The 24,612-nt window shown below is 37.0% G+C and overlaps 1 protein-coding gene across 2 annotated transcripts in view; it reads right to left on the bottom strand.

The window, feature by feature from the left end:
• The window catches only part of WWTR1 (WW domain containing transcription regulator 1), an 82,974-nt gene that overhangs the window by 57,190 nt on the left and 1,172 nt on the right, over positions 1–24,612 (bottom strand). The window contains exon 1 of one of the 2 annotated variants that reach the window (XM_075098737.1): positions 54–391. The exons of the other annotated variant lie outside the window; for it this stretch is intronic. Within the exon in view, the coding sequence (XP_074954838.1) occupies positions 54–376 (323 nt within the window). The 5' untranslated portion in view covers positions 377–391. Of the gene's footprint in view, positions 1–53; positions 392–24,612 lie in introns of those variants that run through there. 2 annotated transcript variants of the gene reach the window in all.

Raw genomic sequence — 24,612 nt, 5'->3', positions numbered from 1 at the left:
AATCTGGTCTTTAAAATCTAGTAGGAATGAAGTACTGTAGACCATCTTCTTACCTGGAAAAGAGTCTCCCTGTATTTCTATTGGACTTATTTAATAAGAAGTGTGGAGTTATTTCATAAAAATACAGAATATCCTGAGTTGGATGGGACCCACGAGGATCATCAAGTCCAACTCCTGACTCCACAAAGGGGAACCTAAAAGTTAAACCAGATATCTGAGAGTCATCCAAATGCTTCTTGAATAACAATGGGCTTGGGGCCGTGACCACTTCCCTGGGGAGCTTGTTCCAGTGTTTGACCACCCTCTCAGCAAAAAGCTTTTTCCTAGCATCCAATCTGAACTTCCCCTGACACAGCTTTAAGCCATCCCCTTGCATCCTATCACTAGACACCAGGGAAAGGAGATCAGCATCTCCCTCTGTGCTCCCCCCATGAGGAACCTGTATACAGCAGTGAGGTCACCCCTCAGCCTCCTCCAAGCTGCACAAACCTAGTACCTTAGCTGTACTTATACTCACTCAAGCTCGTAAGTCATGTCTTCTACTCCTCTCACCACCTTTGTTGCCCTCCTTTTCAATTTCACATTGTAAATATTTTTGGTAGACTGTATTTTATTGAGTTCAGACCTTTAAAATCCTTTATAGCCTTTTAAAAAAAAAAAAAAAGCCGAAGAATTTGTAATATCCAAATTCAATCAAATAGTAAATGAAAATGAACCCTTGACCAAAAATAAACTACTAGGAGGCAAAAGAAATTTTATGAGAATGCAAATTAAGATATGACCTGCAAGGAGCTCTTGTCATCTTAATGATTTGTGATGTTTTATTGGCATACTGCATTCAGAGGAGAGGAATAAAGTGGCCTTATTTAAAAATTTATCTGGTAAAATTTAACCGTATGTTGGCGCTTTCATAACTTACAATAATGAAACTAATTGCATTATTACCTGACTGAGAAGTAGGAGCAATCATCCTGTATTTTTGCTTTCAGTTCAGCTTCTACCAGCCTAAACAAAATCACAGAGCCTTCTTCTCTGGGTATAACTGAATTGTGACCCGAGATGTACATCAGATATGTGCCCCTAAAGCCACGACTACACTGATGAAGTCAGAGGGTACTGACATTACTGTCCTTGGCACACATAGCTTTGTGTAGTTGTATCTGTTCCTGTATATAATGAAGCCATGCCTCATCAACCAGCCTTTGCATCAGGGGTCACGCCAGACCTAGAGGAGTGGGAGGCCACTTCAATGTCTGGCTGCTTATCAGCCCCTTATCTCCATTAATAAAACCAGCAGCAGGAATGAAGACCTAACAGAAGAGCAGCTCTTTGCTTCCACCCAGGAAGCACACAGTTGAACAAGAGGCAGAATGTAAGCAACTTGAGGGGCAGCCTGTAGGCCACTGCCAACTGAACCACCAAAAAGGAGGGGGAAAAAAATATTTTCTACACTTCACTTTTAAAATCTGCTCTCATCTCGCTCATCTACTGGGTTCAACCAACTGTACATGCTTTATTTTCTACTTTCCAATATCACAGTATCTTCCACTACCAAGGACATTATTGTGCTGTAATTTCCATTGGTCAGTGTCAGTACTTAGGCTAATTCTCATTAGACTGACTGCATCATATAATACAATCTTATATACTAATTTGTTGACCTAAAGCATATAAACAAAAACAGACAAGCACAGGAAAGAAACCAGAATTGCTTCCCCCCCCCCCCCCATGATAACTAATAGCTTTCTGCTGCCACAAACTCCTGATAGAAGGCAAGTGTGAAGCCATTGATCTTCCAGACCTTCCAGACCCTAAGATATGATGGTCAATAAGTGACCTGAGACAAATAACAACTTAGTATTTTCATATAATTATTGTTCCCTCCCCAGCTCTTCTATATGCTCTCTGGAAACACTGAAACAATACTCTAAAAGTATGAACATACTAGACACAGACAAAACACCACAATATTACACTCTGAGTTGTATCTTAGAGAAACTTCTTCAAAAATGAACAAATGCATATTTTTCTACCAAAGCTGAACACAGGGAGAAAAAAACCCCTGGAATAGAATTTTCTTCACGTTCAATGTGAAATGAATATTACACATAAGAGCTTCTGCTGGGAACCCCCGACTTAATAAACATTCTATAGGTCACCCAGTTAGAGCTTGGCTTTGACAGACTCAGCTCAAAAATAACACACTACTTAGTGTCTGTAATTTACACGACAGTTTTGTCACCCACAATTAAATGCTATCTTAATTTGGAATTTTCAAGAATACAGTTGCCTGACTGTGCCACAAATCAGCCAGGTTATTAACTCCTTTTTTATTTTATTAGAGACATTTGGGACCTCAAAAGCTGGAGGAAAACTACAGATCCAATCATTGTTTCACAAGCCATCTCCCATAACTAGGAAGAGGACTGAACAGATCAGGAAAGTTTACAAGGCTATCCATAGGACTGGCACAGCTCACCAAAGGGCACCACAGAAACTCCAAAGAGAAGATAGTATTTCGGTCTTCAGAACAAGCTCAGCACTAAAAGTGCAGTAAGTAAGGTATGAGAACACATGAAAGGAGATGAAGTAAAGCACCTAGACATTTATTAACTGTGAACTTTTCATCCTGTGTAGTGCCAGGGTCAACAAGCCAGGGAAATAATATGCAAGAACATAATTAAAGACAGCTTTAGCTGTCAAAATAAAGGTGTCAAAATAAAGGTTGTGCAGGGAAATAAAAACTAGGCCTAATAAAGCAGCAGGAAGTTTCATAGAAAAAAGTTAGGTTAATGGGCCTGGTTACTAGAAACATGAATGACAAAGGAAGGGGGGGAAAATGGGTTGAGAAGTTGTAATTGTTCAGGCACTAAATTGCTTGCAAGCTTCAAGTCCCCTGATCTTTTTTCATGTAGAATGTGTGTCTGGCTTCTATTTCTAAAGTTGCGAGCCATCCAGTTTGTAAAAAAGGCTTAAAAGGCCAGCAAGCATCTTCACGGTGTAATCAGCTGAAGACCAGTAAGAGTTATTCACTACACCTTGCAACAAGGAAAATTAAACTTTACTGAGCTCTGCAGACCCATGACACAAAACTCATTTACTGCTGTATTTCCAGCAGGCAGTTAGTTTGCTAGATCCACAGAGCATGAAGCACTGCCTAAGTGGATGGGGACTTCCGTATGCCTCGCAGAGGTGCATCAGCTTCAAGGACTAATTCTGGAAGGGGCACCCAACTACAAAATTCCAGCAAGAAAATGGTGTCTTTGGAAGGAGGAAACACACTTTGAATTTCAGTCCAACCATGCAGTTGTAACTCTGTGGTCAGAGAAGAAATGGTGGTTATTCCCAGAACAAGTGATTTTTCACAAATTATGTTCTCTCTATATCTTGTATGGCAGAGGTCCCTTTCTTTTTGACAACTGTGATGTACCTAAAAACAAGGCTCTCTGTCATACATGCTAACACGCCTATTCCATTCTTCAAAACTAAACCCTCTTCCTGTCCCACCTGGCATCAGCAAAAAGGAATGGGGGGAGGAGGGGAAGAGCTGGGACAAACTCCTGCAATGAAGCACTTTTCCCCACAGCAAGAGCTGGGGAGTATCCTCCAGCACTTACGGAAATCAATTAATTATGTCCTACATTATGTAGCCCTAGCTTACTTTTGTCTGTCTGTGAGCAGCTAAATGAACATTTTCTGATTAATACTTATACTTCTTTTTCATCTTTCTACAAAGCAAAAATCCCTCCAGATAGGGATCAGCTCTTTTCTCTTGGGTGCTAAATACTGAGGACTTCAACCCAAGGTTCCAACTGATTTCAGTCAATATTTTGCTTAGTGAGAGCCAAAACCACCAACTCTTATTAACCCATTAAACAAATGCTTAATGTTTTTATTTACTGAACTCCCCTGTCTTTATTTCTACTTAAGTGGATGACAAAACATCCACTGACTTCAGGGCAAGTAAGAAGTGGTCATCTGCAGTAAGATAAAGCAGAGCATATCCAAGACGGTACCTTCTTCTGAAGAAGTAATGCTTGTACCTTCTCAAGCAAAAGGGCTGCAAAATAAAAAGCTGTGGCTCTTAGATGCACCACAATTCTCAATAGCTAAAGGAACACAAACTTCATGGTTGAATTATATAGTCTTAAAAGAATGACTGTTATTTATCAACTCTCAACAGAGGAGAGATTTCTTAAGTCTTCAGTTAACAGTTCTTTCACTAAAGAAAAGCTATCAGTTAATAGTAATGTGACTGCGAACAATAAGATCAACGAAGAAGTTAAACAGAAAGTTTAACAATTAAATACTGCATTTGTCAGCAATCAAAAATCTAGGTTGCAAGTTAGTGAGCTTTTCAGAATTTTCTTGTGAAGGTATACACAAGGTATTGTAAAAATATAAGTGGTGTTTCAAATGAGAAAATTTCACATTCTCCCTCTTCAAGAAAAGCCTTTAAAGGCATTTGCGTTCATTTACATCACTAGCACAGCCTCTAACACTGCAAGAATTACAAACTACCACACTGTATTTCAGTAGGATGCATGTAATGAGGCCTGAGAATCAGCCTTCCTACAAATGTTAGCTAGAAATGAGTAATCTGTTCAAACACTCAAAGGGTTCAGGTCACAAGCAGTAAGTATTTAAAGTATTTGAAAAGGGATCTTCTTTCGCTCCCATTTAATGCATTTAAACTATTCTTTACAGATAATCTTTTTCACTGACACAGAAAAATAAATTATTTGTATCTTAACAGTTCCATTTTTTACTAACCTCAAGAAAAATATTCTGAAGATTTTTAGTAACAACGGTATTATTCAACAGCAAAAAGAACCTAGGCTCCACACATATATGATGATGTCAGAAGGTATGTCATTTAGAACTCTGGATTTAAATTTGTAGCCCTTTTTATGGCATAATTAGCCCCCATATGTGAGGTTTGACCTCATAAAGAAAAGAAAGGCCAAACCAGCTGTGTGAACTGAAGACCAAGTATGTGTGCCTCGCTGATGTTTAAAGTGATCATCTTGTTTAAATTCTTTTAAGCAGACAAGCATTAAGTGAAAGTAGAATTAGCTTAATAAAGCTAACAGATCAAGGATTAAAACAAGTCCAGGCATTACACCAATTACAAATGTCACACCAACAAAAAAAAGCTACTATTTTGATCTCACCAAGGTGACTTGATACAAAGAAATGGATCTGTTAAAGGTAACTCTCAAAATTACAAAATAAAAATAATAGATCATATCCATCAATTTCAGTTCTATAAAGATTACGTTCGTCTGTTGTAGTGATAAATAACATTCCACTCACCTAGCGCTTTCCAGTTAAATACCTCTGGGACTCAGCCACAATCAACCAGCTCCAGATCCCAGTGAGTATTAGTATTTCCTGGCTTACCAAGAACAAAAAAGGTATGGAAATAGAGACCAAATATTGTATTCAATCATCATACAGTGATGGACTAGGATGGAACACTGCTCAGCTGCTCTCAGTCCTGTTTCAACCACTGAAAACCAATATGCTAAAATATATTAGAAATTTTTCCGCATTGGACTAATAATCCATTACAAAATATATTAAATGACAGTCTGAACTTCTTATGTTTTAAGTGTCTGCTATTAATCTTCATTACAACTCTTTTTTAAATTCCAAACATATGAATTAAAGACAAAACTCTTCATATAAAAGAGTGAAAAATGGTACTTCTATTGCCTACTTTGTGCATGCAGATTGCATTAAAACAAAAAGACACTTTTTTCATAAAAGGCCTCTTTTGGAGTAGAACACGCACGTGTGATCTTCCTTTCAAAGCAACTCACCATACAATTTAACAAACCTACATATGGTTTGCATTGTATATTTCTTCTTTAATATTCATGAAAGCAAAAATTTGCCCTGTAAAATCCAAATTGTCTTAGAATTAATACGAATCAGTAAGCTTTTTATCTGTATTTTGAAATACCTGTATTTAAATGCTTTACACCAAGGTGGTCTTACCAGGATTTTAAGTTGAAATAAAGTAAATGGTTTTTAAAATGAGAATTCAGTATAAGGGAAGAGTATGCAGGATTTTTTAATGTCTAGTAGAAATGATCTGGCAGGTCAAGACGCTTGCGTATCCCATCTGGGATTGCACTGCCAAAGGAACACTCAATTCAAATGACTCAAATAAATGAGTCTTTTGTAAATGGCAATCTCTCAGCAGATTACTTTTTTTTTAGAGCTGTGGTTTATCTAAAATTCCATGTATCAATTAAAATTTTAAAGACGGGCAAAGCTTTGTCTCAAAGACCCTATGGTAATACACCAAAAGCAGCCTTTGCAACTTTGCTTTTTTGTAAAAAAGCTGGACACTGCCCAATTAGAGAACATTTCCCTCTGCCAGTATCTAAAACGCAATCTAAAAAGGCAAGCTGCAACACTGACATGCACAACGAAGTAAGGACAAATGTCACGTCTGTATCAGGTGGAATTTTTGCAGTGATACATGCTCTTTCCATATGGTCCCAAGAGGAATTTTAGTTAAGACTTTTCTTTCTTCCCTGCTCTTCCTAGTATAGTCATCAGGAAAAAAATAGAACTTCAAGATAGCCAAATTTATTTATGATGAGAAAATTTGTGTTCTGCAGTCAAAAGCCTAAAAGCAATTTTGGAGCCTGGGATCAAGATGCCCGAGAGGGCTGAGCTGGTGCCAGTCAAGCAGGTAGTTGGCAGTTACAAACTATCAAATACATTTGACCTGTTCTGCGCAATGAATCCACAAAGGCTGTGAACCAAGTGGCACCATTCCTCATTGGGATACAAATCTGCAGTTTCCTCCCAGCACTACCTCTAAGGCAGAGACTTCAGATATACAGGGTCAGATTAACTTCTGATGGTTCCGCACTTTACAAGAGCTCTTTAAATTCAGTCAAGATAATCTTTCCACACAGTATTTTATTCATCTGCAGAGCAAAAACTAAACTTCACATATTTTCAGTACAGCTATTTCATTACAGTTTTTAGGGAGTTCATCTTGTTCTGTTAGAGGGCAAAAGCACGAGAATAACAGAAGTTTCTTAACTTTTCTTTTTCTTAGGATGCGTTCTTGTGATACACCTAAGCTTCCTTCCACTGTCATGAGTATTAAATCATGAAGGCCTAATATTTAAGTTTTAACAATGCTTGTGTTAAGGGAATAATCTTTCACCAACATACACTGCAACAGTAAAGACTACTGCCTCCAGAGAAAAAGAATAATAACAAAGGTACAAGAGTGGAGGACCAGGTTAGGCAGAGCAAGGTAAGTACAAGACTAGCACCAGTGATAGACCGAAGTATCAACACCTCATCACTTAGTTATTGCTTGGGATTGCATATACTTAGAACTATCATCCTACCACAGCGGTTACTGTGGTATGTGATTTTTAATACTCCACTTTCCTTTCAGCATGCAGTCATTCTGCTTCTTAAAGGCGCAAAATGTCCCGGGGTATTTCCAGCATACAGGAAGGCCAGAATAACACATCTGTGTGCAAATCTCAGAAGAATTTGCCTTTAGGATTAATCATTTCTACATCAAAAAAAAGCCATGCTTAATAATGTGATTATTAATATGCAGGGGTTTTTCAGTCTACTAAAATTAGTTGGAACATTTTATCCATTAATCATGTAATTCCATTAAAAAAAAAAAATCTCAAACTCATACAGACCAGAAAGAACTTTCAACTCAAATCTACCCATTTGGTGTTTTCTCTTGCTTTAAAAAGCACTTACTTATAGACAGGATCTGTAGCAGCCATAGTGCAGCAGTAGTACTGAACTCTGTGACAGATAACATAGCTCACAAAGGTGCACAGACTGGATGCTTGCAAAATACATGCTGCTGTGCTGAAGGTTTTCATATGTGTAGGTGGTTTTCCAGGTTTTTTTAACAAGCTCATTAATTTGTTCTTTATGTGAGGTTCACATAATAAGACAAAAATGGTAAAACTATAATATCCCCTCAGTATCTAACAAAGAGTTACTTCCAGTTTGCTTTATATGTTTATAAATGAAATTGTAATAGTATGCATTTCTTTTTCAGTCTGTCTTCTTTACAGCTTCCTGTTTTTTCTAGAAAAATGAATCAGACATTTGTTTCTCTAAGATAAAAAAAGACTACTGAAAATATTGTTCTAGTAGAGGCCATCCTGACAGAAAAAGGAAATGTTCATGAGACAACATCCTCAGCAAGAGGCATGCTTTTAGTAAAGCAAACCAGACAGTACCCCAAAAACTACTCAAGTAAATGCAAACATATGTCTGTATCTACAGGAAAAGTAGCACAAAATGGAAACTGACAGTGCTCTTTTGTCTTAATTGCATCCCCCATTTGTTTTATATGTAAGTTTATGCTTCTCTCTCACCTTTTAATGTACTACTCTCTGTCACAAAAAAGATGTGATAACTTCTAAAAAACAGCATGTCAAAACCTCAAAATTTAATGGATGGTTTGAGAAGTATTTGACTATAAATATACTGCATCAAATATTGGAATCAATTACAATGCCTGAGTTTTGGTAACTATTTGACAAGAAAATCAATACAAGAGTCTCCATATGATAATCCAGTGGGTCTCTTAAATCTGAGGCATTTTTTAAAAAGCAGACCGTCAGACATGAATCGCATTACTCCTTTTATCTAGCACAACCCCAGATCATGCAAGAGTTGCTTTCTGGAATGTACAGCACCTGAAACCACTTATGGTCCCCACAGACTGTTCATGCATTTCGACACTGCAACACAAAACAGTGTCCTGCAACAGCCACATGAAACTTCATCCAAATGTTTGGCAATGGAACATCATGGCAAGTCTGTTTCTGTCAAATAATTCACAAGAGATGATAGATCTAGCTGTTGATAAAATTGGGTTCAGAATTTAAGGAATCAAAGATCATCCCTCTCTCCTCAGACCAAGTCTACCATGGAAAGAAAATAAACATAATAATGTCATCATTCGGTCACTGCAGATGACTGCTTAAAATAATGTTTCTCCATAGTTTTGGGTGAGCATTGGCACGGTTAATGCCAAGAGCTATCCTCCTCTTTACATTTTATGGACGAGAATTGCAAGGTTATTTGTGAAGTTACTGTACATCCAATTACAGTAGACACAGAGAAGCCTACAAATTTATACTCCTACTGTAATATTCTTGTTACACACATAACAATACTCATTAAACGCTGTAAAAAGGTGGGTTATTAAAACAAGATTTCTGCCTACCAGAGAAGTTTCTGCAACTGTCTTAACAGGAAGAGCAGGGCCAAAAAAAACCCTAAGATTTTAAGAAATGTAGATTATATGAAGGATTTGTCTCTAATAGAAGGGGGCTGGACTAGATTCCTACTACATGCTTCTACAAAACAGTCACAGTAAGCCAAAATTTACATTAAGTAATCCCATGGCAAAATTTTTTTGCAAAACTGTGAAAGTGTCAACGACCTAGATTTCTCATTCTCAAGAACATGAGGGTTTTTTAATATTGTCACAAACAAACAAGGTTGACAAAACTCCCCTGTAATTTGCTTACATGAAAAAATTTAACTCTCAACATTTTTGCCAACTTTTGGTCTAAACTTTTTTGGGGGGGAAGCTATGAAGGCCCCAACCGCTCACTTAAAGTTGAATGATACTTTCCATCTAATTAGAGTAAACTCAGCTTTAAATCTCTTCTTGTCCTAGCACTGCCTTCAGTGCCTGGCGGATTCTCCCCCCCCCCAGAAAAACACAACAGGAGAACGTGCAGCTGTTTTCTGATGATACTGTGCTAATTTTAAAGATGGAATATTTACATGCCTTTTAAATTTTCATTATTTCTATTACAAAGGCAGCTGTCTTTCCAGTCAGAGAAATCTCAGTTAAAGCCCTTACAGTTCAGAAATTTTACAACACTTAAGAATTTGATTGGCAATGACATGTACATGGTCACAATTTGGACGATTAATCTTGGGGCCAGGATTCAAGTTATTCAGACTAACTAGCTACTGAAGCATTCTTCTTATTATTGGTTTTCATTAAGTACAGCAGCCTGTATTTTGAGAATTTTAAAGTTTTCTTCACCCAAAAGCAGCATGATGATTGGCCCCATAACCTGCAGGTGCACTTCCAAAGTGTTGCATGCTCCAAGCCATGGTCAGCTCTAAACCCTCTAAACCCTCTACATTCCTGTACTACTATTTGAAAATGTTGCTGGCAGGGGTCCACACTCCATATACTGCTTCTATCAACACTAGATTGGTATTTGCTCTGGAACCTGAAAAGTTAAACTCCTACACATATTTTAGCTCCTTCTATTTTTTTTCTTTTGTTCATAAGAACTCCAAAATAATTAATTCTGTTCAAAGCAAAAACAGGTAGAAACAATTACAGCATGTTTCCCAATGGTGTGCCTCTTAACGTGCTATTTACTTATTTAATAAATTTAGGAAAATGACCGAGCATTTTTTGAAAGTCCCTTTTTGGTAGCCTAAAATAACTCCATAAATTATAATAGTTCCATCATATCAAGTACTTTGCCTACCCTAAAATAAGAATGCTGTTCTCACAAAGAAAGATACTCCAAAGAAGAAACTGTACATTTGCTGCCTGTATACTTGTTATGTTTTTATATACTGTTGTGTTTATGTGTTCCACCTCTGAAAAAAAAAAAAATCCACTGGAAATCTAAGGAATAAATCCCACAAAAGTAAAATTCTGAGGCAAGAACTATTACAGTATGCTAAGAACAGAATTATTTTTTCTCATAAGAAGATAGAAACCAGGGCAAAACCAACCTAAATTCTAGTCATTGTTGAATAGGAGTTATCTAACAATATGCGGTGGCTGGGTGAGACAAATGGAGACATCAGTGAACAAAATCAGCTTATTCATCATGGCTATGGTGTTATTTTAATTAACATCGAAAGCCAAGCACATCTGGTTAAAGTCGAAGCTAAGAGGTCTCCATGCTGGAACATCTACTGAACACATCAGTACACAGATCCCCTTACTTCAGCTGTTTGCAAGAAAAAATAATAATTACTTTCGGTACTAAAAAGAGAAAGTCGAAAGGGAAAACCCTTGAAAAGTAAACTTTTGCCTCATCTTGGTCAGTACTAATCATATGCATTTGAAACAAACTGCTGACTACAAAAGTTATGGAGAGTTTGCACCTCTCAGATCATGAACCACAATCTACAACTTTGAAAACCATCTAGTGATTTTGAGAGCCTCACTTGGACAAATGAGGAATATTGGCAATATCAGATAATAAGAAACTGAAATAAAAGCTTGAAACAATATTTGGACTATTAAAAGAGATAAGAAATACTCTTACTAATCCTCTGCAGCTAATGAAGAAATATTTTCACACTATCTATAAAATCAATAAATCATTTACACACACTAAAGACACCACAGATTGCAAAACAAACATCCTGCAACCCAGTGATAAAGCAACGCATAAAATGCATTGTGGGTGGCATCTCCCATACTACAGCATGTCAGCCTTTTGTTAGGGAATAAATAGGCTGGAATAAGGAATACAAATTCTCTAAGGGCATTCCTGACTTTCACGTCATCTCTCTACTTGGACAGGGGACCAAAATTCAATCACAGTCACTGGCTACCGAGTGGCAAACTGGTCTGTTAAGAGTGCAAAAGGGAACTCTGGGAACAAACTCCTCTGAGTCACTAGGGTTCTCCATACTTCCTCAGGACTGCTTTAAGTATGGGTCATCTGGCCCTTCTGTAAGGACACAAGAGACAAATAAACCCATCAATTCTAAATGTAAAGTTCTGGGACTATCTTTGCTCTTTGTGAAGACAATAGACTGAATTCTTTCACTGAACTTCCATTGAAAGACTTATTCTCACTGACTCTTAGGCTCCAAGCCTGAACTGCAACACACCAGAAGCATCCTGACACATGCTCCACTGTCACCCACACAGCAACGCACTCTGTCATTCTGTGACCCCTGCGTAGCAGACGCAGGCAGTCAGGCTGCCTGATCTGAGCAGTCCTTTGTCATTGTGGGACCCAAGAGAGAGAAACAGATAGCTGAATGTTCACGCCGCAGTCAGAAGCGTATTTCCAACACAACTGCATGCTGAACAGAGCACCATCGGGTGTTGTGATCTCCAGCCTTCCACCACAGCCTTCCCCCCCAGTCACATCACTGTCACAGATAAACCAGGTAACTAAGCACGCATTTCAAATCTTATGTTTCACACCTTTATAAAGCACAGAGGTCTGGGTCCTCTGCATCTGGATTTGATCTTGAAAATGCTTAATTAAATAATTCCTACTCACAAGAGTAATCTATCTCAAGTACGGATTTGTGAGATCAAACTTTTAATTTGTAACTAATAAAATCAGTGTAACTATCACTAATTTCATTTTGCAAAGCATGCTTTCCAAAAGAGATGTTTCACTGTACCAGGAAGTTATCTAATTACGTTTTGCAACTTTTTTTTAGATTGTAGAGGTGATAAAGACACTTTAAAAACCTTTCAGAACGCCTCAGCTTCTGCCTTTCCATTACATCAACTTGGATTTTTTTGCTGACTTATAAAATAAACAGTCATAGAAGAACAAGTGCAATAGCACTTCTGAAACAAGCAGCCCTCTTAAATTGACTTCAAAAAAATAATTAAAACCATACTCCCTAACACTGAAGTGAACTGTTCATTCAAAACTAAAATATCTGCCCAATTATGTGTGGCCAAGTGTGACAGAAAAAAAAAAAAAAAAAAGACCTGTTGCCTAATGTCTCAGACTTGCCAGAGAACCTTATGTTCCATTTCCAGATGTAAATTAAAAGCGAGACAGAAAGAACAATAACAAGCCTTCCCAAGGTTTGAAAAACATATAGAATTTTGGCAGGGTGACCTTCAGCTGAGGCTCCACTACAGCTGATCACAGCAGAGGCCTTTACAAGGCTGTTAGTATAACATGAAACTGAGCTTTTTATATTCTTAATCTACTTTTGGAGGGGACTTAGAGCAAATCATAATAAAAAATTAAAGAAACGTAAACAGAACATAATCAAAGTAGAAGTCATATGAAATCAGCAGCTCCAGAAATTTTCATAATAGATACTTTTTTTAAAAAATTGGAATTATGACCCTCTTTTTTTTCTTTTAATATGATGACTGATTCAACATTTTTCTGCTTTCAAGTTTGGCAGAATTTAAAGAAGATGCTTTTTTAATCCTGGGAATGTCACAAATCTCAAACCAGGATTTTCCTAGCTTTGCAAGACACCTTTTACAGTATACATACCTTTACTGACCACCCTCAGTGCCGAGTCTTTCTCAAAAACCTTAATTTCCTTAAATATGAATAATTTAATATTCCACTTTCAATAGATTGTAAATAGTATCACTAGAAATCTCTTTTAATCTATTCCATTTTATTTGTCCACTCTCTTGCAGTATTATAATTTCATTGATTCTCCACTGCCATGAAGTCTTACAGGAGCAGATAAAAATCAAAATGCAAATATAAAACATGAATAAAGAAGCACAACCCTCTGCCACCTCTAATAAAAATTAGTTTTGTCTAAAATTAGAATCTACCATTTGGGTGATATCAGGGCTGACAGATTGTGATGGCAGCATCTGTGAGGTCATCCCATGACTGGAAAAGTCTCCATTAATGAAATGGCTGTAAAAAAAATTATATTAGGTATATTCTCTGCAGTATGAAGGGACAGTAAGAATCACTGGCATCACTACACTCTCCTCCTGCTAACTGCCATGTCAGTTAAAAGAGTTGTAGATTGAATATACACACATTTATTCAACATTAAGATCTGGTCTGTAATTTTCACATTAACTTCGCATCACATCAAATCCTCATTTTTGACCTGTCCCTGTGCAATTAAGCCATGTACATTGGCAAAAAAATATTTTTTCCTAACCTCTCAAGGCAAAAACAGTTACATTTCTGTTTATATACAGTAGAATGAGTAAAATGACAAACATGACTAGGAAAATGTAGTGTCAAAACCAAATGTGAAATAAAAAAAACCTTTTGTGAAGAACTCCCACACTAAATTCTGCTCTTGTAAGCTCAAAAATGTTGACCTTTTACTGCATTCCCCACAAAGCTGTACAGAAATGACCACACAGTGCAAGCTGTACTCATTTGCTGATGCAAAGCCTGCTTTGTTTGAGTTCCCAGATATCTAACCTAGGTGAATAACGGCACTGACAAGAGTCTGCTGAGAAGTGTATTGACACAACGTAACTTCCTATGTGGCTCTAAAAGAAATCATACAGAATGGATGTTAAGATTAGAAAAGCTACTTTTGTCCAATCTGTCCAACTAAGCAGACAACCCAAAGCCTTTCACAAGTGGTAATTACTTTTATTCCCGATGCTTTTGAAAATACTATATTTTGAGAAATTTCTGAAAATAACATTTGCGTTTGCACCTTAACGTGTACAAAAGGCTGCCTGGACAAACAAATGACACAAAACAGCTTCGTTTTCTTTTACTTACTTCCTTTTTAAAAAAGGGGACTCCAAACCCACACGCCCCAAATGATTTATCAGGTAATGAGACCTTTGCAAACATGGTCTGTAAATCTAACAAACTCCAGTTGGGCAAGCTGCCTTCCTCTTACACCTGTGAAGTCTGCTCCTATGAAAGATTCTGTTCCACCTCCAAACGTGTTTGGGATGTTGCTGTAGTTTGCACAAACTATGGTTAGTTTTCGTAAAGAAGCCCACAGGAGAAGGATATTAAAGAGCGATCTGCAGTCCTCTCCAGGGATTTTGAACTCCTGCTGCCAGCAGAACAGTCAGGAATCACCAGTGACTGCACTAGATAGAATATTCTGGTGGGTAAAGTCTGAGCCGCCCTACGGAAACACAAGCTTTGTATCCACTTAGAATGGTAACTCTGCAAACAGACGTAGGCTTACATCATAAGAAACAACTTCCACAGAGCAAAAATTTAGTGTTTATTCCTGTACACTATCTGCTTCAATGCACAGCAATTTTTCAGGAACAAGAACAGACACTGATCAGTTCCTAATACATACACCTTGCTTTATCAACATCACTACAGATACTTCTGAGATTCCTGCTAGTTTCTCAATCTTTAACACACTATTTAGCATGAACTACTAGAAAGTGGGAAAATGTACTCATCTAGTTTTACATACCACAAATGAAGGCACAGAGAGATTATGTGATTTCCTAAGAGTCACACTCTGTAGCACAACAGGAAGCGCACTGCTCTTTCCTTCAACCTAGGGCAGCTTCCCAATGACTCATACTTCCTTCTTCTCTGATGCTGCTGTATTTAGGGGCTTCACAGTGAAGGTGAAGCCTAAGAAAACACACCAATCAAGAAGTTTTAAGAACTTCTTAAAAAAAAAAAAAAAAAGAACACCACGCAGAATTTAAGTCTACCACTGCCCTTTAAGAATCTCACATTAACAGAAGTCTCACAGTTCAAATGCAATTTTTTATTTCAGAAACACAATAAACTTTAATACACCCTGTAAGAATTTCTTGACAGAAGACTGTTTCTTCATTTTGTGATGCTTACACCATTGCTCACCAATCAATCATTGAAAAATAGGAACGTAGAACATTCAGTAAAAACACCAACAGTAGATAGACTAGGAAAATTGATCACAGGTAGAAGAAAAGGATTACTTGTGCTTCAGGAAGAACTCCAACATACCATGGAAGTGTCCTTCTATTCACAAACCCGAAAGACTGTCAGAACATTGAACCCAAAAAGGATTAGGGACAGATCAATATCGAACGAACAAAAAGGAGCATTCTGACCAAGAATATAGTGAGGGGCCAGCAGACGTTGCATAGGGTATGGGCAAACAAACAAGTTACTGCAGGAAAAGCTGTGCCTGGACTTGCAGCTCTACTACTGCTGTGCTTACACTGTAACTTCCTATGTGCATGCTATTAGCCCTGAGGAAGAGCAAGATAGCTAACTCCTCTTTCACACCTCCCCTTATGTTGTTGTAATTTCTGGTGATGCTCTAAGCAATTATTTCAGCTTTAACACGATGCATTGTGTACAGTACTCTAAGCAAGCCTGTATCTGTCTCTTCACTGTAGCTTCAGTCACATCTGCCTTAAAAATAGCCATAGGTATGGAATACTGCAGTACAGTGCAATGTTCCCAAGTTTTATGTTCTGGAAGAGTTCAACTAACAGTCACAGGCTATAGCATTCACTCTAGGTCTGGACTTTGATTTAATCGATGTAAAAAAAATCCACCCCCCAACCCACCTCCACCCCATATCATGCCCATCCCTCCCTCCTCTCCCTCCCTCTCTTGAAGGGGGAAAATGCCACATGTCTGTATGTTGAAATTCAGCCCACATGACATTTCCTTTGGATTTAATTGCTTCCATACAATTTGTATCTGCAAGTCACGCTACGCCCCAGAGCACTAAATATGCTGTTACAAAGAAGCTCTTGTCCTGTAATAACCTCCTTAATCAGAGACGGAATTATGGGTAAAACCAATTTTCAACCTCATCCAAAGCATCCAAACGGGAAACAAGTCAAAGCCTAACCACCGACTCTTCCAACATGATTTGAAGGAGTGAACAGTAAAAAGCTGAAAAAGGGAGACTTTACAGATTCTACATTGTCAAACCTGTTCAAAGTTGGACGCGTTCATCAACTGAGGAAGCAGCCAGCTCTGCATACTGCCATTTACCAATTATGGAGTAAAGGTGCTCAGGCAGACCATCTTTTAGATGTTGACTACAGCAGCTCACAAAAATTATAGAAATAATCCTACTATTAATTTTTCTTTCTTAGAGCAACCAAACCATTAGTAAAGACAATACATTTTCAGACGGTTCCAGAAAAAACATCTGGTTTTCATGGTAGCTTTCTTAACTACACATCCATCTACTCTATACACATCTTTCTAAAAATACGCTAATTGATATTCTTTTCTAATGATTGAGGCATAAAGCAACTGTATTTTCAGCTCATATCATGAGATGGATGCATGACAGTTTCAATCCATTAATGCACAAATAATCCTGGACTTTGGGTCTAGCACTAGAGGATTAATTTAAGACAAATTTCACTAAAGCAATGTAATTCTGCATGCACATTGTTCATTTATTAGCCTAAAAGGGCAGTGACACTACACAGCTAAGTCCAAAACATAGCTAGTATCCTAACTCAGAAAACCCAGCAAGAGAGGGAACTGGATCACATCCTGCAAATCAAATGTGTCCTTGAAGCAGTTTTGTTCTAGATTTGCTTTCATCCTCAGTTATTATTAAGAACAACACTTTAAGCACCACATTAACCACCAAATTTTATTAAGCACCACAGGTGACATTATTTTAGATCCTGACAAAAGTCAATTATCATGAAAAGACACCATCTTGGACCAGAAAATGAATAATTGTTAGCTTTTATCAGAAACTCTGTAGCCGTTCCTACTACCAAATTCAGAGGAGAAAAAGTAGCTCATAGATCCTTGGTGGTTTTTTAAGTTTTTAAGAGGGACTCTGACACCACCGTAGAAATTAGCTTTATTTTTCGTTTCAGCTATGTTTTACAAATTTATAATCAAAGGATGTTTTTTGTCTATCCAGGTCAAAATTTTCTCCAATCAGTCTGATTTTTAAGTAATCTGTTCCAAATATTTATAATTGTCAATGGGAAGAAAATCTTTAATTTCCACAAAGCTAAGCATATTAATTACTTTTTTCACTTTACTCTAAATTGTAAGCTTAAGCCTGGCAGATCTTACTGTTAGTACTCAAAGCAGACTTTGTTGAACAGCCCATTTACAACCAATGTCAACAAACACTATCGCTCCAGTTGCAGCATATCTGTATAGTCAAACTACAATACAATCACTTGGAACACCTTGTTCTGCTCTTTTCTCCAGCTCTCTTCAGTCAAGATCTAAAATAGATACCTGTCAGTCAATAAGATGCAACCCAGCTCCAAACAGGACCATCCAAAGACCCTAAAAATAGTTTTTAACATATCACTGGATTTCTGCAACAAGGCTGTTGTAGCTAAATTGGCACACTTGACACATCCATGTGCCTTTGGCAACAAATGCTGTTACCTCTAAAAAAAGTATGTTAATCGAAAACCAAAATTTTAAGCTCATGAACCAAAATGTGGTCCATTATAACATTAAATTTAAAAAATTTCTGACATTCCGATTTTTAAAAACCTGTGTATTAAATTACAAAGCTCTTTCCATAAACTACTAGGCCACCTGGCGTTTCACCATTTAGTTTGAAAGCATGAAGTTTTACAACACTGGAACAGGTTGCCCAGAAAAGCTGTGGAAGCCTCATCGTCAGAAGTGTTCAAAGTCAGGTTGGATGGGGCTTTCGCCAGTGTGACCTGGTGAAAGCTGTCCCTGCCCATAGCAGGGGGGTGCAGCTAGATGGTCTTTAAAGGTCCCTTCCAACCCAAACCATTCTGTGATTCTATGAAAATTAATCTGAAGATATTATTTGTAAATTGCTGTCAGCAAATGAATGCATAAACTTGCTCTTAACTTCCATATTAAAAAACATAATTCAGGTAAATAATTATCATAGTCCAAGAATTATTAAAATGTAAGCTACAGAAAAATAAAAAGAACAGATAAACTCACAAATATGGTACATATAATGTCCCAAGAGCAGTTTTTTAGTTAAAAGTTTCACTACAGGATCAGATGTTCTATGACAGAGCCTGAAACCTCCTGTTAAATGGAAAGATGTTCAGTTCACCAAATTCAGTAGAAAGTCAGTGAAAATTAAAAGCGCTCAGCACTTCATAAGCTCCATTCTGCTGTGAATGAAGATGCAGCCTATATTTAAAGTTGCATAAATTTTAAAAAAGAAATTATTAAGTCCTTCCTGAGTTAAAGATACGCAACATCAAATATAGGCAAAAAAAATTTTCATACACAAAATGTGAATTTTGGCTTGATCACCACAGAAGGGAAAAAAAAGGTTCTGCCCCACTTCTCCTGAAAAAATAGGTTAGCAAGTGCATTCAATTAAAAGCATCTGAACTTTAAAGATTATGTAAAATGAAAATTTTAACCTGTGAAAAAGTTCAGCCAGATAGTTTACTGTAAGAGAAAGAACTAATTACACCTCTTTCATTATCAACTTCGTAACTTACAGTACTGAAAACTACCCAAGTTTGTACTTCGTGCATATCAAGCTGATCACATTTACTGTCCGTTCATTTTGCATACCATTTTAATTGGCCTTTATTTTGCGGTATTTTACTTCCATATACTCCTTTGCACTGACAGAAGCACAAAGAAATTAAATTACTACAGTCAAACTTTATTTTTTTCCTGTGGAGACCATTGCAGGTTTGTTTTTAGTTCAATTCACTACTTCTAACGTAGCACTCAATATGGAAGCTAATCTATTAAACCTTTACAATCAGTAAAAGAAATAAAAATTTAAAAATAAATTAATGAAAAATTCCGTGTTGCTACTGTTGTACTGATATACTTAAGGGCTAATAATACAAAATTTTCCTAGGTAGTATATATATACTCTGCTTAAACACACTTGCAAAAGAGCCATCTAAAATATAAAATCAACAAACATCTTCAAAACAAACAAAAAAAAAAATCAGTGTAGGCTTTCCAGTGATCACACGAACTTCATTGTTTGCTCTGTCTGAACATTCCTATCAAGTTACATGTTTATATTAAGCTGAATACAATCATGAGAACTTACTCGTTATTTAGTGGAACATATCGATAAGAAAGCATTATTATAAATGAAAAAGGTACCTAAAGCCACCAGGAAACAGTATTCCCTGCATGTAATACTAAAAAAGAATATTTTAAACTTTGCATGCAGACTGTTATGAAGTAATTACTGTGATAGTTTATCAGTGTTTATTATTTAATATATTTGCCAAGTAGAGCAATTAAATTAAGCTTATACAGATGTATCTGAAACACGGTTGCATTCTGTACATACATATTACATTGAGAAACTTTTAAAGCTGTGATAACTGAAACGCAAGTTCTGACTGGAGTCATAGGTATGCAGTGAAGCAGAACAGCCTACAAAGTATGTAACAACAAAAATATGCCCTACTGTCTTTTATTAGGCTGTCCCAATAATAACTTTCAATATCAACAGTTCTTCAGTAAAACTTACTAAATACTCCTGTGATTACCAATTCTATTGTTTCTGCTGTACTTGAAAATTTACACATAGTTTTGGGAGCATATTCAAATTTATATAGACAACCCTCCCTTACCAGAAATTTAGACTGCATTTTGTACTGAAATAAAACAGTTATTCCTGAACAATGTATAAGGGTCAATTTCTGAATTCTTATTCTGTCCACAAGTGGGTAAAAATTCTATCAAGGCCTGATATTTGCAATAAACTAGCAAACTAACTCTCTGTTTTGAGAGACAACTTTGAAATTCCATTTTTTTTCTTGCTTGTACATACTACCAGAGATTATTAAATCAAGGGAATGTAACAATTTATTTCTAATACCATAATTATTTTTGCTATTTTTCTATTTCATGTATTTCATACTTTCATTTGTAGGAATTAAATGACCTAACTGCATAGGCCTGAGGAGTTCACATGCTGTTCCTCTCTCCTATTTGATTTAACAAAGACCAATCACTCAAGTTTTGCCAAAATGAGATCTGGCCCAATCTCAGCATCAAGAGGCTGTAATTACTCCATACGTGACGTTGATCTCAGGATGCAGGAAGATAAAAAGAATTCTCATTTGCACAAAAATTAAGGAAGTTCTCTGGATTTATAACATCATCATTAAAACAGCATTTGAACTACTGACTACAGTTAAGGGGGCAATCAGATAGACCTCTACTGCTGTTGGTCTCAGCTTGCAAATTTAATTTTCATGTCTACATTCCAATCTCAGAATTTCCTAAGCACCTCTGCAATGAGTTACAAAGGTGACCTATGAATCTCTATCCATTAAACTTTGGTATTATATCACAGCTTTCCTGCCTGTTAGGAACTCCTTAATACATTAGTTCCAGATAAAAAGTAAGTAGTAACACATCTGAGTACCATCTTGCACATTATAACTCATTTTTAATAAAGGGCCACTGGCAAGAGGCCAGTTCAGGCATGAAGTCCCACATGAATAACCACTGGAGATGGGGGGAACAAACCAAATCCCTGAAGGAACAGATTAAATGCTCCAAAAGCTGTGTGCTTCTGTAAATGTCTCTTTCTAATGCATGACACCAAAACCAGCAAGGATGCATGGCCTCTTGCTTTGCATCATTTTTCTACGAGGACCAAAGAAAGATACATCAACATGAACTCCACCTTACAGAGGTGTATTATGTCCGTAAGTAATTGTTGTCCTAACTGTGGAACAATACTGCAAAAGCATTGTACAAAGGTGTTAGCGTCTTACACACTTTTATCAGAACTTAACCGAGTAACTGCCTCATGCATTTTCCATCTCCTCCCCCATTTCTAGCTGTGTAACTGCATTCCTGAGGTGGAAAAGTATCTCTATTATGAATACTGTACAGCACCAAGCACAACATCAATATAAAATAACAACAATCTCTACAGAATTAACACAAATGGCCTTCAGGAAAAGGCTATATTTGGACATCATTTGAAGACTTCAACTATCTATTACTTATTTTGTCATTCTCAGGAAAAAAGTATTTTCACAGTATTGACGTTACTTTTCTTCTCCTGTTGCCCTGCTGAACATGCTCAGTAATATAAAGCCAAGCATGTGTTAAATCAAGCTTCTCCACCAACAGAAACCAGTAGGAAATAACTTGAACATGTCGAGTAAATAAAATATTGAAAGTAATTAGCCTTCTTTCCCCTTGAGCAGGATTTACTGGCAAATATGTCCTGGTATGGCAAACGTTCACAGTAACATTTTAAAAAACACAGTGTGATAAAGATAACAGCGGCAACAGTTTCACAAATCTGTTCAGTGCAAAAGCTGTGCTCTCTATATTTTGTTTACCTTCTGGAATGAAATCAGAGTATGACCAAGAAGCACTGTACACACACTGAGAAAACATTAAAACCTTAGTCTTCATTTGAAATATGAGGCTGTACCACCTAAAAACAAATCGGTGGAAAGTAATACTTGAAAAATTCTTTTTACAGAATATGTGTACACACCTCAGCATGTGGATCGATATGCAACTGATATTCCCACTTACCAACATAAGAGCTACACAAGGCACTTTGCCTGTCTTTCCAGAAACCCTTTTTATCAAGGGGGGGAAAAAAAAAAAAACACACAAATTTTTGTCCACACATCCACACACAGAAAAATGCTTTAGATAACATTGCTGTAAGTGTGTGTTCATTAGTCTGTTTTCCATCCCCCACTTCTGCAGTTTGGTATTTAATTACAGGGTGGAGTGGTCCCCAGGCTACTTATGTTTCTTCCAGTCACAGCCAGAAAATTTCTGCAGGAACTGACATGCAGGGGTGCAATTGCTTCAAGTTATAGCTAGCTCCCTGTCAACGAGGTTGGCTCACTGTTCATTGAAACTCCCATCACTACTTTTGTTTAATAATTCTTGAAAATACGTTTAAATACAACAAATCACATTATAAACTTCAACAGATTACATAAAGGCTTTAACAGGACCTAATTTGGCTATTTACTCTTAATTGGCCTCTCAATTTTCTTTTGTTAAGGACTATAAACAGATCTTTATCATGAAGCTGGAAAGAAATGGCAGATTTTTTTGCCTTGAATATAGGCAAATGTAATCTTGTATGCTTGGTTTGACCAAATAAGATTTTCAAGTACATCATCCGATTTGAATTCTGTATATCACTGCACAGTTTTAAATGTTGCTTTCCATAAACAAAGTTCTGCAGAAAAATCTATTTTCATCTGAAAAACAGTACACCACTTGTAAAATATTGCAATTCGTATGTGATCATTTTATAGCTAAGTATTACTCCCAAAAGCGTTGAGGTATAAAGAAACACATTGTATGTATAAAGTAGTTCATTACTCCAATTAATTTTTATAGAAATGAGAAAAGTTCTGTTGGATAAATAAAACTGGGGAGCAAAACAAAGACTAACTTAGGTAACAAATTACATATGCAATGAAAATTTTATTTTATATTTAAAAAGGATGTTGTTAATCAGAATACTACTGTTGACAGGATTTAGAAAAAAAATTGAAGACACTTTGGGTTTCTACCCATGCTTTTTTTTAATGAAGGACTCACTTTTTTGGCCTAAGCAAGAAGAAATCCATCAACTTGGAAAACTCTGTCTCTATGTCAGAAGTGTGTGACAGGAAGATGAAACCACATGAGCTCATTTTGATATTAGACAAAAACCAAACAGCAGACAAAGATTATGTTACGTAATTTTTAGCCAGAGGTATCAGAAAACACCTGCTGGCCAAGCCCTGACAAGGATTTATATAAATTATTTATTTAAGAATGAATCTGTTCCACTGCTCCTTTCAGTAAGCTGCTTCTTCTACATCCTGTTCTATTGAGAAAGATACATGCAAAGCACAGAGCAACAAGGTCTTCTCATTCAGGCGATAAACCAGATCAATAAAAAACTCCAAAGTCTGGACCCCGGTACTTGTCCACCCAGTATTCTAAACCATACAAAGTAACATACAGAATGTCAGAAAGAAAACATATTTTTGTGCTTTGCTAGTAACTCAGAGTAGGACAAGAGGCAAAAATCTGAACTCTGCGTAATTTGAAGACTGAGCTCTCGAGTAATCCTTTGGAGATTCCAAAGCCACAAGGCAAAGAAATCATTATAGAATCATATAAATTATGCATTTATTCATTTTTGTAAACAGTAAACATTCTTTATCTTTCCCCTCATGCATTGTCTATATGCCATTTATAATGGCTGAATACACACACAGAGTTGAATATGAACTCAAGATACTACTCTTCCGACTGACAAGGCTGTAGTAAACGAGTAAGTGATCTCCTGTAGCCCTGGCAGTTTAACTCCCTCAATATCCTTAGGTAGATGCTTCATCGGTAAATGTTTTATTTCATTAATCAACGTTTTGTCACTACATATTTACCGGGTTAATACAGTGCCACTCAATTTACAATGAATCTGGAGCAGAGATACAGAATCTACCACAAAAGGCACTGTTGCCTTACCACATATTACGATTATTATATATTTTCAGGCCTATTAAACTGCTTTGAATCAAATTCCAAAGATCATACATAGAACACTGGCCAAAATTACTGGCCAGAAGGGCCAGAAGGGATAGGCAGTTATGTTACCACATGTCTCAAAACCTGTCACTAAAATAAGGAAGCCTCCTCCCGTGTCCCTAAAGATATGGATGCTATAAATATAATACACACCACTTGTACTGCAGCAGTGCATTCCGTTTGTGAAAAGCCACCCACAATGCGGTCACAGCGGTTTCAGTTAGAGCCTGGTCGGGAGACCTGAGAGCCCGGGGTATGGAGTTCCCCCACCCATAGCCCATCCTACCTCCAAGAGGTCACGGACACGCGGTGTCCTGCTCCCACATTCTGGAAAACCCCCTGAAACAGCTCCTATTAAACTTTTTTTTTTAATTAGCTTCTGAATCTTGGA

This window comes from Phalacrocorax aristotelis, chromosome 7 (assembly GCF_949628215.1).
Source record: "Phalacrocorax aristotelis chromosome 7, bGulAri2.1, whole genome shotgun sequence".
NCBI lineage: Eukaryota > Metazoa > Chordata > Aves > Suliformes > Phalacrocoracidae > Phalacrocorax > Phalacrocorax aristotelis.
Note: the sequence above shows the minus strand (reverse complement) of the source record. Positions and strands in the feature narration are given on the sequence as shown.